Consider the following 17,266-nt stretch of genomic DNA (forward strand, 5'->3'; position numbering starts at 1 on the left):
CGGAGGAGGCTGTCCGGGGAGGCGGCGGTGGGCGCGGGGTCGGGCCCGGCCCGCACTCGGGTGCTGGTCACGGAAGCGCGGGGGCCGGGCCGAGCTCCTGGGCGCGGCCACCCGGCTCATCCTGCGAGTGCTGTCAGGCCGCGAGACCCGCCAGGGCGCTGCGGCATTTGCCAGAGAGTCGGTGCAAGTGACAGCGCCGGGCGGCGGTTCTTGTCCCCGGGCCCGGCGGCGTCAGCCGTGCGAGTCCTACGTTTGTTTGTGTGCGCAGGCACCAGAGCGGACGAGGTCGGAGCCCCTGGTTTGATGCACTGGCTCTCGCTGGGAGTGTGGGCGGAGGACCATGGTGCTGGACTCGGGGACGCCGTCCTACGAGCAGAATCCACATGTCCTGGGTGCGAGTCCTCGGTGCAAGGGGAGCGGGAAGAAGTTCTCTGAGCGTAATGGATTGCGGCTCTATTCCTACCTCTCCCCCGCACCAGCTCCAGATTCAGATTCTACCGGTCTGGGCCAAACACCCAAAACACTTACAAAGCCCAAGTGCCCTAAGGCCTCAGAAGCGAGGCCTGAAGTCAAGCGGCTCTCAGGTACCTGCCCTACTTTCTCAAGTCCTTGCAGCTGGATGCGCCGGAGTGAGAGCACTTGTGCTGTGAACAGCAGTGGCCGTGCTCGAGCACAGATCCGCAGTGCAGCTTCTCTACCTCATATTGCTAAGCCAAAGGCTGAGGAGATTGGCAGTGTCCGGAAGAGTCCATGCTTGCTGGTGGCCTTGAGGCCTCTGAATATCGATACAGAGAGAGAGAAATTCTTTCAGTCTTGTTACACTTACAACCCACAGTTTGAGTATGAGGAGCCCCTCCCCGTGGCTGTGCTGGAGAAATACAAAGATGCATCAGACCAGTTCATTACACAGGTAAAAGACAGTCTCTTAATCCTTATCACCTCCATAAAGTTACCACATTACCCAAAAACACCTGACATAGAGCTGGTTTGGATCAGTATCCAGAGGATAAGCCCTCACTTCAGCATAGACAAGTGGTGAGCTGGCTCAGTAGCAAGGGGAGAGACTTATTCATTTGATTTATATCCCACCATATCCAAAAGGCTTAAAGCATCTGAGCTGTTCCTCCATAGAGCAGCAAGGTCTTGGTGGACTTAGTAACCAGTTGGTAATGCTCCTGTTTGTTAGTGCAGCATTCTCAGGTCAAGGAGGTGTCTGTATCTATATTGCAAGGCTTAAGTAATATTTGACTGGTTTTTGGGAACGCATCATCATTAAGGCTTCATATAAAGAAACCCAGAATAACAGAAGTTTTCGTTTCCAAACTTGAGGTTAATGTTTTCACTGTGCAATATTATGCTTATGCGTACTGTTCATTACACCATAATTAAGAACCTGGAAGGCTGTTGGTATGAACAAATTTAAATGAATAAAAATAGTTTAAAAAAAAAAAAAAAAGGAGTTAGCTTGTTCACAACTTAAAGCCACATCTCAAGTTGAAAATTAAAGTACTGAGAATAATTCTGACTCTGGCTTTGAGCTTATGCTTAATGGTCAATCACTCCACAGATAAGGCTGAAACATACTTTTTCTTTTGAAGTAGAAATATGAACTTTCTGTAAAAATCAGTGTGGACTTAGATTGGTTGGAAACCTGGTATGCCAGTTCTGGGGCTGGGTGAGAATTTGATTCATGATACCTCGTGGTTAAGAGAGGACTGTTCACAGAATTTGAAAACGTAGATACAGGCAAAGGAATTGTTCCATGAGATCTGACATCTGAGCCAAGAACAAGGTCCCAAAACGGAACACACTGATGCTAGTTGGCTTTTTTCTCCAGTGTGGTATGCTAAGAGTGGGGCCTCTGCATAGATAACTTGCACTGCGTGCAGACTTGTGTCTCTAAATAGACTGATGATGAGAGGCAGACAAGGTTTCATAGTTCTATAGTTGGTAGGGTCGGAAGGGACCTGAGCAGATCATCAAGTCTGACCCCCTGCCATGGCAGGAAAGAGTACTGGGGTCAAATGACCCCAGCAAGGTGTTCATCCAGCCTCCTCTTAAAGACCCCCAGGGTAGGAGCCAGCACCACTTCTCTTGGAAGTTGGTTTCAGATCCTAGCCGCCCTGACTGTGAAGTAGCGCCTCCTGATGTCTAGCCTCTGTCAGCTTGTGACCGTTATTTCTTGTCACTCCTAGCAGCGCTCTGGGGAACAGGGACTCCCCCAATGCCTGCTGGTCCTCACTGACTAGTTTGTAAATGGCCATTAGATTCCCCCCTCAGCCTTCTCTTGTGGAGGCTGAACAGGTTCAGGTCCCTTAGCCTCTCCTCGTAGGGCCTGCCCTGCTGCCCCCTGATCATGCGGGTGGCCCTCCTCTGGACCCTCTATCCACATCCCTCCTGAAGTGCGGTGCCGAGAACTGGACGCAGTACTCCAACTGTGGCCTGACCAGTGTCATACAGAGGGGGAGGATCACCTTGGACCTGTTTGGATGCATCTGTGGATGCATGACAAGGTACGTTTGGCCTTCCTGACCGTGTCCCCACACTGTCGGCCCATGTTCATTTTGGCATCAATAACAACTCCGAGATCTTGTTTTGCCTCTGCACTGATGAGAAGGGAGTTCCCCAGCCTGTAGGTATGCTGCTGGTTCTTCCTCCCCAGGTGCAGTACCTTGCACTTGTTAGTGTTGAAACCCATCCTGTTCTCATCCGCCCCCCCCTGTAACCTGTCTAGGTCCAATTGCAGCCTATTTCTCCCTTCTAGCGTGCCCACTTCCCCCCACATCTTAGTGTTGTCTGCGAATTTGAACAGGGTGCTTTTTACCCCCTCGTCCAAGTCGCTGATGAAGATGTTGAACAGTGCAGGCCCGAGGACTGAGCCCTGCGGAACCCCACTGCCCACATCCCTCCAGGTCGAATAAGACCCGTCCACCACCACTCCCTGGGTGTGGCCCTCCAGCCAGTTAGTGACCCATTTGACTGTGTAGGTGTCAATGCCACAGTCCCCAAGTTTTTTAATGAGAATGGGGTGAGAGACAGTGTCAAAGGCCTTCCTAAAGTCTAGAAAGACTACATTCACTGCTATACCTGGGTTCTTTAGGTAAATCTGATATCTTTTATTAGATCAACTCAGATGGTTGGAAAGACGACTCTTAGCAAGCTTTCTGGTTTAAATACCCTTTGTCAGGCTGAGGAAGCATCTGTAGTCGGTATGTGCTCTTCCCGGATGGAATAAATAGTAAAGAAGCCAGAGGCTGGGCTGGTATGCATGCAAGACAGCCTATACTAGAAGGAGACCCAATTCTTAAAGAGATCTTCCGAGAACCACCCATCCTAGTCTTCAAACAAGCACCGAACCTCACTAACCAGAAGCAAACTTCCTATGGCCCAAAACACACCAAATGGATCCAGACCATGCCATCAGAAGAAATGTAAAACCTGCCAATGTATCTCTACCACCCCCACAATTACTACACCCCACAACAGAACCATCAGTATTCCTGGATCTTACAGCTGCACCTCCAGAAATGTAATATATCTCATCCAATGCACCAAATGCCCTGATGGAAAATATGTAGGAGAGACCAAACAACAACTGTGCACCAGAATGAACGCACACCAGAAATCTATTAAAGACAAGAATACCCAGTTACCAGTGGGGGTACATTTCCACAGAAAACCACTCTCTTTCCAATCTCTCAGTTCTAATCCTCAAAGGGAATTTACAAAACACTTTTCACAGCTGAGCCTATGAACTTCACTTCATCAACCTCCTGGATACAAAAAATCATGGACTAAATATAGACATTGAATTTATGACGTATTATAACCTGCCTGACATCTCACTCCCCAGGTACCTCCCCATTATTTACCAGCTACATTCATTCCCCTTCCACCACCTTCTCTCACCCACTGACTCCTCAATGTATATCTTCACTGACTGCCTCCTGCATGCTTACCAGCCCAGCCTCTGGCTTCTTTACTATTCATTCCATCCAGGAAGAGCATACACCAACTGCCAGATGCTTCCTCAGCCTGACGAAGCCAATTTAAACCCAAAAGCTTGCTGAGAAGAATTTTTCCAACTATTTAAGTTGGTCTAATAAAAGATATCAGATTTACCCAAAGAACCTTGTCTATGTCTGTGGGAGGGGAGACAGAAGCCCCGCTCCCAGCATGTCCCAGAACCCTGCCCAGTGAGCCCGGATACTTACTGCAGGGGCCAGGATGAGCAGCAGCTGGGAGAAGATGCCGATGCAGGCTTGGCAGCTGCACAGCTGCCTAAGCCTGTGGATTGGCGAGCCTGGGGGCAGAGTCTGAGGGCAGCACAGGCTGCTCAAAAGGCACCTGGGGAGACACCAAGCTGCCAGGAGAGAGAGACGAAGGCTGCCGGCGTGAGACAGACAGTGGAGCCGAGTGGGGAACAGCAGGACGCTGGCGGGGAGAACCAGGATGCCGGCGAGGAGCCTCGGGCAGTGGAGCCGAGTGGAGAGAAGCAGAGCACCGGTGGGGAGGAGCAGGGTGCTGGCAAGGAGCCTTGCTAGCAGAGCTGAGTGGAGGAAAGCAGAACGCTGGCAGGGAGGAGCAGGATGCCAGTGAGGAGCCACAGGCGGCAGAGCTGGGTAGGAGCAGTGGAGCAGGGTGCAGGGCAAGAAGCCCCAGCGTCCAGCAGGGCGTCCCGGCTGGGAAAACCCCGGGTCCGGGCTGAAGGAGCCGGAGTTGGCCAGAGGGGCACGGCAGGGAGAGAAAGGCCATCCCCACAGTCGCGGGCGAAGACCAGGCTCCGGCTCCCCGTGGGGCAGGACCCCCTCCCCTAGGGAGAGCCGGCCTGTGACTCCATCGTCTGTCTGAGCCCTGGGGTAGGTTCATCGTTCCTGGCCAATGCACCAGTTATTTGCTGGTAGGTGTTGTATGGCTTCGGTCCCTTTTTGGTTGGTGCCTTCCTCCCTAGCGACGTCAGGGTGAGACTGCACCCTAGGGCCACCTAGATGGTTCTGAGCGCTGCCCCTACTCGCCTGCCACGACTTTGATGTTGCTAGATGGGGGAGGTAGTTCCCTGTCAGTGGTCCCAGAGAGGTCGTAGCCCTGGGTCTTTCTTCGTGGGGCTTCAGACTTCCCCTTTACCCCACCCTTACCACATCCACGGCCTGGGAGAGCTCAGTCCCCCCGTACTTTTCCCTGGTGTGATCTCTTCTCACCCGCGAGGCCCGCTCCGAGTGGGGTCAGGTTTGTTGGGCCGTCAGTCACGCCTGGATTGATCCTTAATCTTCAGGCCAACCTGTGGACATCTAAACACGTCCCAGCCTAGGGTAATGATAACTCAAAAGGTCCTTCACTCTTGGTGAAGGCATTCGGTGTCTACCAACGAAGTACAGGGGACTCCAGCTCCCAGGACCCTTGTGCCTCCCTGGGATGGGAGAGAGACTCGTTGTTGGCTCCTCCACTTACTCTTCCCTGGGACCCGCAGGTTAGGAGCTAATTACTCCTGTTCCCACCACCTGGTGGGAGTCGCCCCTTCCCTACCGGGCTCTGGGCCAGTTGTTGCTTGCTCCTCTTTCTTCACCCGGCTGCCTGCTGGGTCTTGGCGTTGATCACTGCCCTTCCCCGCTGGGATAATGGGTTGCTCTCGCGGAGCCTGGTTTTCACCCGTGACTTCCTCTCCCTGTCATGCCCTTCTGGCCAACTCCAGCTTCTCAAGCCTGGACCTGGGGTTTTCCCTGCCGGGCTCTCCTGCTGGACGCTGGGGCTTCTTGCCCTGCGCCCTGCTCCGCCGCTCCTACCTGGCTTCGCTGCCCGAGGCTCCTCACTGGCATCCTGCTCCTCCCCACCAGCGCTCTGCTTCCCTCTGCTCAGCTCTGCTGCCCGAGGCTCCTCGCCAGTGTCCCGGTTCTCCCTGCCGGCATCCTGCTGTTCCCCACTTGTCTCCACCGTCTGTCTCAAGCCAGCAGCCTCCGTCTCTCTCTCCTGGCAGCTGAGTGTCTCCCCAAATGCCTTTTGAGCAGCCCGCGCTGCTCTCAGGCTCCGCCCCCGAGGTTCGCTGATCTGTAGGCTCAGGCAGCTGTGGAGCTGCCGTGCCTGCATCGGCGTCTTCTCCCAGCTGCTGCTCATCCCTGGCCCTGCGGTAGGTATTGGGGCTTGTCAGGCGGGGTCCTGGGACATGCTGGGAGGGGGGCTTCTGTCTCCCCTCTCACAATGTCCTTAGACCAGCATGGCTACAATCTACACCCCTGAAGATGAGAGCGCACTCCTTCAGAAGGAATGCCTGTCAGCCTCCACAATAACCTACTAGGGTGGCCAGGTACTTACCTTCCTTCCCGCCCACTCCCCAACAATTGTTAGTATTTCTGTGCATGTCACAAGCCTAGATTACCAATGAAGGACTCATATTTTAGCTCTGTGGGCAGACATCTATTTTTATTTCCAGTAAACAGATGAGATGCTCTTTACCTGAGGTCACTTAGTTCAAAACTAGAAACAGAAGCCAGCTTTGTCCCACAGCATGTACAGCCAATACTTAATTGCTTAACATGCTGCTTCTCAGAAATAGAAAGCCAAGTACTGCACAAACATTGCTAAGTGTACCTAAGACCTCCTTTTACATACCTACATTAACAAAACACGGAGTCCCATGAATTGGTTTAGGAAACAGTGGCCTGTGTCAAAATAACTGGTGAATGAAGAAGAGAGAGGTAGTCTTTGGGGTAAGGTAGTGGATTGGTACCATGTTGGGGAGGAGAGGTGTGGTTGTTTGCTTCATAATCTTCCTGCATGCAAGACTAGAGAGGGATCATTAGCTATGTTAATCTAAAGTCAACTAGAAGGCGGGACAGGGATCTTGGAGGCTAAATGAGTTTAGAGATAGTCTCTGAATGAGTTAAGGTGCCACCTTGCCCTGCCTTCTTCCTACACGCAAGTCAGTGAAACCAGAACTAGGCTACTCACTTTAATTTTACTTTTTGTGTCTTTGTGCCACCTACCCTGAGCAAGGTGTGTGTTGGGAGTGGGGGTGTGGGCAAGTGAGCAGGGGAGACTGGAAAGTGACCTGATAAGCACCCCTCCTCCCCCTGTGGGTGTCAATGGGTTCACTGAGAGCCAGTCACCCATCCAGCCATCATGTGACATTTTTCATTAGTGCAGTCTGCTTTTACACTAGTATAAATGTGGGGTGGGCATATGATTATGTAAATCACTCTGTTCCCTGGATAAAGTTACCCCTTTAAAATTGGAAGCAATTATAGGTCAGTATAAATTATGCCTCTCTACAGGTCATGTTTGCAGCTCTTGTTAATGCAGCTGAGCCAACAGTCTTTCTTGCGATAAAATCAATTAGTTCGCTCACTTGCCACCTACTGGTGAGGTGCAATGATAGGTCATTCAGGAGAGTTGATCTAATTAACAGCTGGTCCAGGTAACCCTCGCTTAGCGGTCTTAATTGGTTCCTGAAAAACTGAGCAGCAAGTGAAACGAGGGTTAAGTGAAACTGAAAGTATTTGATGATCCAAGATGGCAACTGCAGTTGTTTTTAATGACCCAAGATGGGGACTGTGAGCATTATATTGAAAATCGCTGAGCGCTAAGTGAAATCAGGTATCAATTTCAAATGAGCGTTATAGCGAAATAGCGCTAAGTGAAATGGCGTTAAATGGGGGTTGCCTGTATTAAGTATCATGTGTCCAAGCCTTTGGTGTTCCTGGGGGTTAGAGTTTATTTTGAGCATTGGGAGATTCAAAACACACTACTGGGGCCTTATGCTTCAGTGGCCTGATGAACTTATTTGGGTTTACTCAGATATCAGGAATTAATTTGGGGTGAGATTAGTTCCCTGCTCTAGGAACTGGCTCTGTAGTGTTGCCAGGATAGTACATACAGGAAGTGGTTGGGGGAGATGACTGGGCCTGTTGCAAGCCAGAGTACATAGTGTGCTTGATTTCACAGAGAGGGTGATGTTTCCACAACCAGTGTTTATAAGATCTGTACTGATAGCACAGGTTGTAGCAGTTCCACCTATTGAGTTGGGATTCCATGCAACCCTCATCTCTGTATCCCAAGTCTTTGTAGCCTATGGCAAGTATTGGCAGAGGGTGTAATGTATTTAATTTTCAGCTGCAATAGAGTTCTTTTCTTTGACAAGGTGGCAACTCTTACAGGCTGCTGTTAATGTAGGCTACCTCTAGCGCTGTTTCCTTCTGGAGAGCTGTTGTCAGGAATTGCCTCTAATTTAACTTTGCTTTCAAAGGGCTTGTCATTTACATAGACTTGCTATTTCTATCAATAGGCAATAAACCTGTTCTGCTGATGGAGAGATGTCAGAACCCTGGACAGCCTGGAGCTCTTTCTGTATAAAATGGAGGTAAACAACTGTAAACGTTGCGGTGGAGTCAGGTTAACTAAGCCACATGGCTGCTTGTCTGGACTTTAAACCTTAGACAGGGAATGCTTAGCTGAGTTCTCCTTCTATATCTCTAGAAGGAATTTAGTGTGGCAAGAGAACAGACAGGAAATCTTACTGTCCTTTACCTCGTTTGTGTGAGGTGCTGGATCACACCCTGACCCTGCAAGGGTCATGGTGCTCGGGCAAAGTACCTGAAGATTGGAAGAGGGCCAGCGTGGTGCCCATCTTCAAGAAAGGGAGGAAAGATGACCCAGGAAACTACAGGCCAGTCAGTTTGACCTCAATCCCTGGGAGATTTTGGAAAAAAGTTATCAGAGAAACCTTCTTGACAGGCTAACAGAGGGCAACATTCTGAGGGATAACCAACACGGGTTTGTTGTGGGTAGGTTGTGCTTGACCAATCTCATTTCCTTCTGTGACCAGGTGACATATCACCTGGACAAGAGGGAAGAGGTTGATGTCATATATTTGGACTTTAAAAAAGCTTTTGATCTGGTGTCCTATGATGTCCTCATGGAAAAAATTGGGCAACTGTGGCCTCGACTACTCCACAGTCTGATGGCTGGAGAATTGGCTCCAAGGTCAGACCCAGAGAGTGGCAGTTGACGGAACCGAATCAACATGGCACTCGGTGACTAGTGGTGTCCCCCAAGGCTCTGTTCTTGAACCTGTACTCTTTTAATATCTTCATAAACGATCTGGACACTGGTGTCAAAAATGGACCGGCCATGTTCGCTGATGACACCAAACTTTGGGGAAGAGTGTCCACACTTGAGGATAGACTGGTGATCCAGGCCAATTTCGATAGGCTTGCAAGGTGGACAGATGAAAACCTGATGGCATTCAATACAGAGAAATGCAAGGTGCTCCACCTTGGGAATTAAAACCCGCATCACACTTATAGGTTCAGCAATGCTACACTTGCTAGCACCATGACCGAAAGAGACTTGGGGGTCATGATTGACCACAAGATGAATATGAGCCACCAATGCGATACCTCAGCTGGCAAAGTGAACAAAACTGTGGCTTGCATCAACCGATGCAGCTTGAGCAAGACCTGGGATGTCATCCTCCCGCTGTACTCGGCCTTGGTGAGGCTGCAGCTGGAGTACTGCATCCAACTCTGGGCTCCACACTTTAGGAAGGATGTGGAGAAGCTTGAAAAAGTCCAGGGGAGAGCCACACGCATGATCAGAGGGCAAGAGAACAGGCCTTATGAAGAGAGGCCACAAGCTATGGGACTCTTCAGCCTGGAGAAGCACAGGCTCAGGGGTGACTTGGTGGCAGCCTCTAAGTACATAAGGGGTGTGCATCAGGACCTGGGGGAACACCTGTACACCAGAGCACTCCAGGGGATGACAAGGTCCAATGGTCACAAACTCCTGCAAGACCGTTTTAGGCTGGACATAAGGAAAAACTTCTTTACTGTCTGAGCCCCCAAAGCCTGGAACAAACTTCCCCAGGAGGTGGTGCAAGCACCTACACTGGACACTTTCAAGAAACATTTGGATGTTTATTTTGCTGGGATCTTTTGACCCAAGCTGAGTTCCTGCCCCTTGGGCAGGGGGCTGGACCCAGTAATCTTACGCAGTCCCTTCCAGCCCTAATGTGTATGAATTCTATGCTCCATGCAGGTGGCAATAGGACCTGGGTATAGCTTACTTTATTTCTTCTTAACATAAGCTGCCACTACCAGTGGCCATCACAGCTAGGAAGCAGTATTCTGTAGTGAAAAGATCATCATACTATTGCCCAAGGACTGGATTCAGCCAGAGATTGGTCTCACCCTGCCTGGGGTTGCATTGAGGGATCAGGTGATATGTAGCTGCACTGTGCTGATTGTCCCCTCTACCGCACTCTTCCACAGCCCTCCATGCTGCTTTCTCATGCCTGTGCTTACTCTTGCTGCAGAGGGCCCAGGTATCTGCAGTGACGGTAAGTGCAGCAAACTTGACCTGGGAAAGATGGGGGGTAACTTTGTCCAGGCCTACTGTAGTGTCTGGCTTGGGGATGAGGCAGAGAGAAGTGATGGCTGCTCCACTTCTCTCCTGTCCTTGGCTGCATCAAAAGCAGAAGGGAGTGATCAGGCACAGCCTCCAGCTCCTTCCCTAAGCCAGCCACTTTCCACCCACCCATCCCACTCCCAGAAGCTGCTCCATACCTACCATGGCTCCGCTTACTGTAACAGGTAAGCACGTCCCACTCAGGAGTCCCGGGTCAGTCTCCATGGAGACCCTGTCTGCTTGGTGCCCCTGGCAGAGGACGTGGGGTAGACAGGCCAGGGTGCCCGGGCAAAGGGGCCAGGTCTGGTGGTGACACAGGCAGCAGTAGCTGGAAGGAGCTGCTACCACAGCGGCTGCTGGGAATCTGAGTCTGGCCACTGCACTGCCCCTGCCCCACTGCCAGTCCAGGGTTACCAGGACCTGTTGCATGTGCCATGGCCTGTTCTGCCCCCTGTGCCTGGGCCAGGTGGGGCTGTGGGTCCTGCCACAGGTCAGATAGAATCCCTTGGCAAGTCAACTCTGGCTCATGGACTATATTTTACTCACCCCTGGTATATAGGCATTCAGGGTCCTGAGAGAAAGTCTTGGGACTGACTTAACCATGGTTGGTCCAGGGTTATTTTTCTGCTGGTATGCCCATTCTTGCTCTGGAAGAAAAAGCCTAAATATCTGTATACTTCTGGTTTCTACTGGGAGAACAGCAACTCTCCAAGTAGAAACTGAACATCTGTATGTAGCCTAAGGCACTGTGATTTTTTTTTCAGTATTTTCTCTCACTCCTGCATTAAGTCTGCTGCATTGATTTTTTTGGACTGATGCTGTGCACAGTGGTACCCTGGATTCTTTTTTTATTCCCCCCCCCCTCCCCACTACAAGTCACTGACAACCCAGTAAAATTGGAACTCTGTGGCCCTGATGACTCATTGCTTTGTAGCTTCAGCTTCAGAACCTTCTTTTTCAGGCAGTTATTACAAGTATTTTTACTATAGACAGTGTTGGGAAAACTGCAGAATAAAACATTTAGCTTGTCTGCAATTTAGTTTTTGAATTTCTTAATACCAAACTTCCTGCTTCTCATGCACTTAAACAATTTCTTGATTTTTTTTTCTTCTCATCACATTTCCTGTTAGGCCCCAATTCCTTTTCAGCTGGCATAGTTTGTTCCTCTCCAGTGAATTCACTTGGGTTGGAGTTCCACTTTCAGAAAGATTTGTTTGGCTTGTCTTTCCACTAGTCTTTCCACTTAAGGATGTTTTTATTATTTCTTGCCTTCCTGTTTCCTTTTTTGGTTTAGTGATTGGCATGTGTCCTGTGACTCGTTTACAGTTGAAGTAGCTTGGCTGCATTTTAAACTCCATTTCTGACTTCAAGAAAAGGAGAAAGTTAGTCAATAACATCATGAATTCCACTTACCTAAAGTCTTGGTGTATTAGTGAATTTTTCATCTGATTTGTCCCCAGAGGATGTCTGCTGTACTAATAGGGAAAGAAACAGGGCATAGCTGCACATGTGCATTTAATACGTATTAGCCGAATTTTTAAGGTGCATTAAGGGCGCGTATCTACATGCGCATGCCATTAATGCGCCTTAAAATGGCGATTTAAGGTTATTCGAGCCTAAATTTGATAACTGCATAAAGCAGGTATCAAATTTATGTGTTAGTAGTTAAATTGCATTAGCAAATGTGTGGATATGCTAATGCATATTAATGTGGTCTGTGTGTGTCTATTGATTTGGGACTAACTTTAGTCCCAAGTTGGTCTGCAAACCCATGTTAATGCGCATTAGTCCTTGCACATGTGGATGTGTGCCTAAATCACCTTAATGCACATTAGCCTAATGTGCATTGAGTTTAGGCACATGTAAGAGCATGTGTAGACATACCCACAGTCATCTAAAGTGCCAGACCATTGCTTCATTAAGTCTGCGTTCTGTTGCAGCACAATTGCCCATCTATGTTGCCTTTTTTGGGGGTGGTTGCCTTCTGCAAGTTATATAGTCTGTTCTTTTCCTGATCAGGATACTAGTGGACTTGTGTGATTAGGGCTTGATCTGTAGGTTCTGTGTATTCACAACTTTTTATTATTCATTTATGTGTATTCTTCTAAGTCAGTGGTTCTCAACATTTTTAGACTCAAGGCACCCCTTGATATTCTCAAGGTGTCCCTTGAAAAGGCGAGCTCTTAGTTTTCACTCTGTTACTACAAAAAAATTCTGTTGGAGTCTGTTTATTTTGTAAATTGTGGTTGCACACCTAACAGAACTAACATTGTGTGGCATCCTGTGGCACCACACAGTACCCTGGTTGAAAATCTCTATTCCTAGTGCAGTTCTCTACTTCTTACTTAACGTGTCCTCTCTGGGTAGTTTGGAATTCCACTGATCAGTCTTTAACTGTAGTCTTCAGGTCTGCAATGCTAAGCCCTTTGCACAGGTTCATACTCTTCCTCTGGGAGACAAATATTAGGGGTGCGCCAATAGAGATTTTGGGGGCCAATACCGATAGCCAACATTTAAGGAGGCATATTGGCTGATACCAATCTGTTATCCCATACAGCTGCGTCCAGGTGGTAAGTCCATTGTGAGGGAAGGGGGGGGAGGGGGGCAGATCATTGCCCCTTGCGGTGGGGGGGGGGGGGGTGAGCCCCCGGATCTGCTCAGTGCGGGGCTGGCAGCAGCTGCGTGCTGGAGCTGGTGCTGCATGGGGCTTTTCTTGCCAGGGCCTGGGCTCAGAACGGGCTCCAGTGGCACTGGGAGGAGGCTGCATTCACCCCAAATTTCGCTGCAGCTCTGCTCCCAGCCCCGTGCCACCGCCCACTGCAGCTGCGGCTTTCCCGGTGCTCGGATGGAAGTGGGTCGTTCAGCCAGGACTGTGCCAGACGGCAGCACGGGATGAGCAGAGGAGCTGCAGCGAACTTTGGGGTGTCTGCAGCCTCTTCCCATCATCGCTGAAGCCCACTCTGAGCCCAGCCCCCGACAAGAAAAGCCACGCAGTGCCAGCTCCAGCTGCAGCCTGCTGCACAGATCTGGGGGGCACATGCCCCCCTGGGGTGCAAGCAGCGGTGGGAGCCACCCCCACCCCACAAGCGGCACCTGCATCCTGTGTCCTCCCTTCTCCCACCCTGTTTGGGCAGCACTTATCCCTACCCCCTTCCTCACCGCGGGGGGGTGTTGATCTGTCCCCTCCTTGCCCCTTCTGACTTACCAGCTAGAGACAGCTCTCCATGCTGCTAGCTCTGCTCTGTGCTGTGCTGCGGCTGCATGCAGCACAGGCATTTATCGGTCAAATTATTGGCCCTGTCCGATATAGACAGTTTTCTTCGGATCAGTCTCAATCCGATATTGGTGCACTTCTAACAATACCTATTCACACTTGAACTAGTATCAGAGAGATTAAGATAAAGGCATTCAAAAGGGCCATGTAAGTTGAGGCCTTCACTGTTTAGGTTGCTAACCTGTAACAGCTCAGACCTGATTTTTTTTTTTTCGGTGTTTTTGAAAAATAAGTTCCCAGTAACTTTAGTTAGAGTTGTGGATACTTAGCACTCTGGGAATTCAGGCTGGGAATTCAGGGAATTCAGGCTGCAAGTGGACACCTTGACCTCAGTGACACTGAACATCAGTAGCCCTTTAGTCTCTGGCTTGTACAGGGTTACACAAGCTGTTTGATCAGTGCATGAACTGCTGGTCACAAGTTCACAAAGTGGGGTATCACAGGATGGGTGTTACCCTGTTCTTTCTTCCTGCCCTGGAATCTCATCGTGAGCAAAGTTCACCTCTGTTCTAATGCCTGCCATGCAATCTAGTTCATAACAGATCTTAATTTAAGAAGGGAGGCTGCTTATGGCTCACAAGGCTGTTATTTTGGTGCTCTGTCTCCCCTTTCAGAAATCCTTCTTGTTCCTTTCACATCCTGTGGAGGTCCCAGGAGAGGGAAGCAGGGCGGCAGGGAACAGCAGGCTTGTGCAGAGAAGCTGCTTGCCACTGTGAGCTCCGTACTGCTTTCCTTCCCCAGGGTCTCTGCAGCCTGGAGGACATGACCTGGTGCAGCAGGGAGCAGAGGAGCTGTGTGGAGAAGCTGCTTGCCACTGTGAGCTCTGCACTGGACCCCAAACACAGAGCTGCACACCTCCACACGGCCATGGTGATATGCCCCCTGTGTGCAGGGCTGCAGTGAGAGCAGCAGCACAGTGCTGCGCCCCTGAAAGCTGTGGCATGCACAGGGGGCGTCAATAGGGCAGCGCAGAGCTTGCAGCGGCGAGGAGATCCCCACGTGGCCCGGCTGTTCCCTGCCACACTGGGATAGGCCCGCTGGGCTGCGGAGGTCCCAGGGGCGGAACTCACAGCCTGCGCCTGCTCCACATACAGATCTGGGGAACATGGGTCCCCCCCATGCCCCCAGGAGTGCGCATGGTGGAAGAGAGCTGCTTCCCCCCGCCCCCGGGGCAGCAAGGGCAGGGGCTATGAACCTGGCTCTGTAACCCTGGTAGCATGGGCTGTAGGGGAGGGAGCTTTAGTTTAATCATGGATTTGGGGCTTTTTATTAGAGAATTTGTGAATTATTTTTTTTGTCAGGGAAAACCAGAATCCCTGCTAATTGGTCTGCCCAGGTGTCCCTCATCATCAGGGACCCCAGTTTTCCCTGGTTTTAAAAATCACAAATTCTCTAACAATGCCCAAAATCCATGATTAAAATGAAAGCCCCCCTGCCAGTGCCTCTCACTCCCCCCCAGGCCCCTGGCCCTGCTCATGCCTCTCAATTCCCCCACCACCACAGCCTTGATGGTGCCCCCCACCCCACACCCACAGCCCCTGCTCCCCCAGCCCAGCTGGAGGGGACTCTCAGCTGCTAGGGCTACAGACCTGAATCTGCAGCCCCCTGCCCCCACTCCCCCTAGCTGCAGACTTGCGCAGGGCGGCTCTCTGCTGCTGCGCACACTCCTGGGGGGCAAGGGGGACCCGTGCCCCCCAGATCTGTATGTGGTACAGGTGCAGGCTGCGGGCTCAGGCTCCTACCCTGCTTTCCTCCCCTGGGGCCTCAGCAGCCCAGTGGGCACAACCCGGCACGGCAGGGAACAGCTGGGCCATGCGGGGATCTCCTTGCTGCTGCAAACTCCCTGCTGCCCTGGCAATGCGCCCCCTGCACGTGCAACTGCTTTGAGAGGTGCAGCCCCGCACTGCTGCTCTCACTGCAGCCCCATGCACGGGGGGCATGTTGCCAGGGCAGCACGGAACTCACAGTGGCGAGCAGCTTTTCCACACAGCTCCTCTGTTTCCTGCCACGCTGGATCGTGTCTGCTGGGCTACAGAGGCCCTGGGGAAGGGAAGCAGGGCAGCAGGGAACAGCAGGCCTGCACGGAAAAGCTGCTTGCCACTGCAAGCTCTGCTTTGCTTCCCTCTCCTGGGGCCTCTCCAGCCCAGTGGGCATGCCCCGGCACAGCAGGAAACAGCCAGACCACACGGGGATCTCCTCACCGCTGCAAGCTCTGCACTGCCCTGGGGCTGCAGTGAGATCAGCAGCATGGGGCTGTGCCCCTCAAAACAGTGGCATGCACAGGGGGTGTGTCGCCAGGGCAGTGGGGAGCTCCTAGCCGTGAGGAGATCCCTGTGCAGCCCAGCTGATCCCTGCCACACCAGGTCATGCCTGGTGGGAGCCCGAGCCTGCAACCTGCACCTGCCCCGTGTACGAATCTGGGGGCTGTGGGTATCCTCTGCCCCCTGGGAGTGTGCGCGGCAGTGGGGAGCTGGCCCTCTCCCTCCCCCGGACAAGTCACCTGTGTTCCCATTCTGCTTCCTGCTGGGGCCCTGCAGCCACGCATTGTGGCCCTGAGCACCAAGCACTGCCTGGCTGGGCAGCAGCCCAAGTCCTGCCCAGCTCCCTCCCTACAGGGGTCTCAGTCCCCCTCTCCCCTCCAATTTACCTGCTGGAGCTGCTCTGCAGGCTGCCTGGGGCTATGTGCATGTACATGCATGTGGCGTCTCCTGTCTCACCACCTTCTTCCCACTCTGTCCCAGCTCCCTGCAGGCTAGAACTGTGCCAGCCTGCAGAGAGCTCATTGCAAAATCTGTGGGTTTCTCTGGTAAAAGTAGAAATTCGTGCTTGCCTCTGGTAAAAAGGAAAAAATCCTTGGTTTGCTCAGTTTTTCCTTGGGAAACGGAAACCTCAAATCCCTACTCATCATTCAACAATGATAGCCCTGGGGCTGTTTCTACCCCTCCCTTCCCCTCCAGCTTGTTAATCTCTGTGGTAACCAGTGGTGAAGGCTTGTTTACCTGGTTGCTTTTCAGGATTCCATCCCTCACACCCTGCCATCTGCCACAGGGGGACCTACAGTTGTCAAACCCATAGGGCCTGCTGAGTAATCAGTCTGTATACTGGGTACTATAACCAAAGATGCAAAATCTAAGGCTATAATCTACATTGCACAGTTCGGCAGGACAGTTGGCACCTAGGTCTGAATTAAATGACTTAGTTTAGGTATGGGTGTCCCCACTAGCCCACTTATGTCTAGGACCACATTCTGTGGCTTGTTGTGCTCCAGGGTTGCCAACTGTCAGTAAATTTGTGGAGACTCCATAAATAACCAGGCTAAAATGACTGTCCATAAAATCTGTTTTAAAAAAGCTATCCATAAAAACATGAAGCTACCAGAGCTTGATTTGAATCTGTGGCAGGAAAAGAAGCTGGAGGCAGTGTTGAAGGACAGAGCACAGCAGCATCCCCTGGTGTCTGAGTGGGAGCATAGCACCTTGAAGGGAGCTCTTATCAGGAGGGTGATCATAATAATTTTACGAAAATCTGGGACAGAGTAAAGAAATCCAGGATTAGGGGTCGGGGTGCATGCACATGCAGAGCCCCGATGGCAGGGTG

At 51.3% G+C, this 17,266-nt stretch overlaps 1 protein-coding gene across 4 annotated transcripts in view; it reads left to right on the top strand.

Moving 5' to 3' along the window:
- The first annotated feature begins 6 nt into the window (after positions 1-6).
- The window catches only part of KIAA0895L (KIAA0895 like), a 77,582-nt gene continuing 60,322 nt past the window's right edge, over positions 7-17,266 (top strand). For all 4 annotated transcript variants that reach the window (XM_006028097.3, XM_006028098.3, XM_025209446.1 and 1 more), the window contains exon 1: positions 7-910. In XM_006028097.3, coding sequence (XP_006028159.1) covers positions 341-910 — 570 coding nt within the window. In that variant the 5' untranslated portion in view covers positions 7-340. The remainder of the gene's footprint in view (positions 911-17,266) is intronic.

Source organism: Alligator sinensis, unplaced genomic scaffold (genome assembly GCF_000455745.1).
Source record: "Alligator sinensis unplaced genomic scaffold, ASM45574v1 scaffold642_1, whole genome shotgun sequence".
NCBI classification, from domain to species: domain Eukaryota; kingdom Metazoa; phylum Chordata; order Crocodylia; family Alligatoridae; genus Alligator; species Alligator sinensis.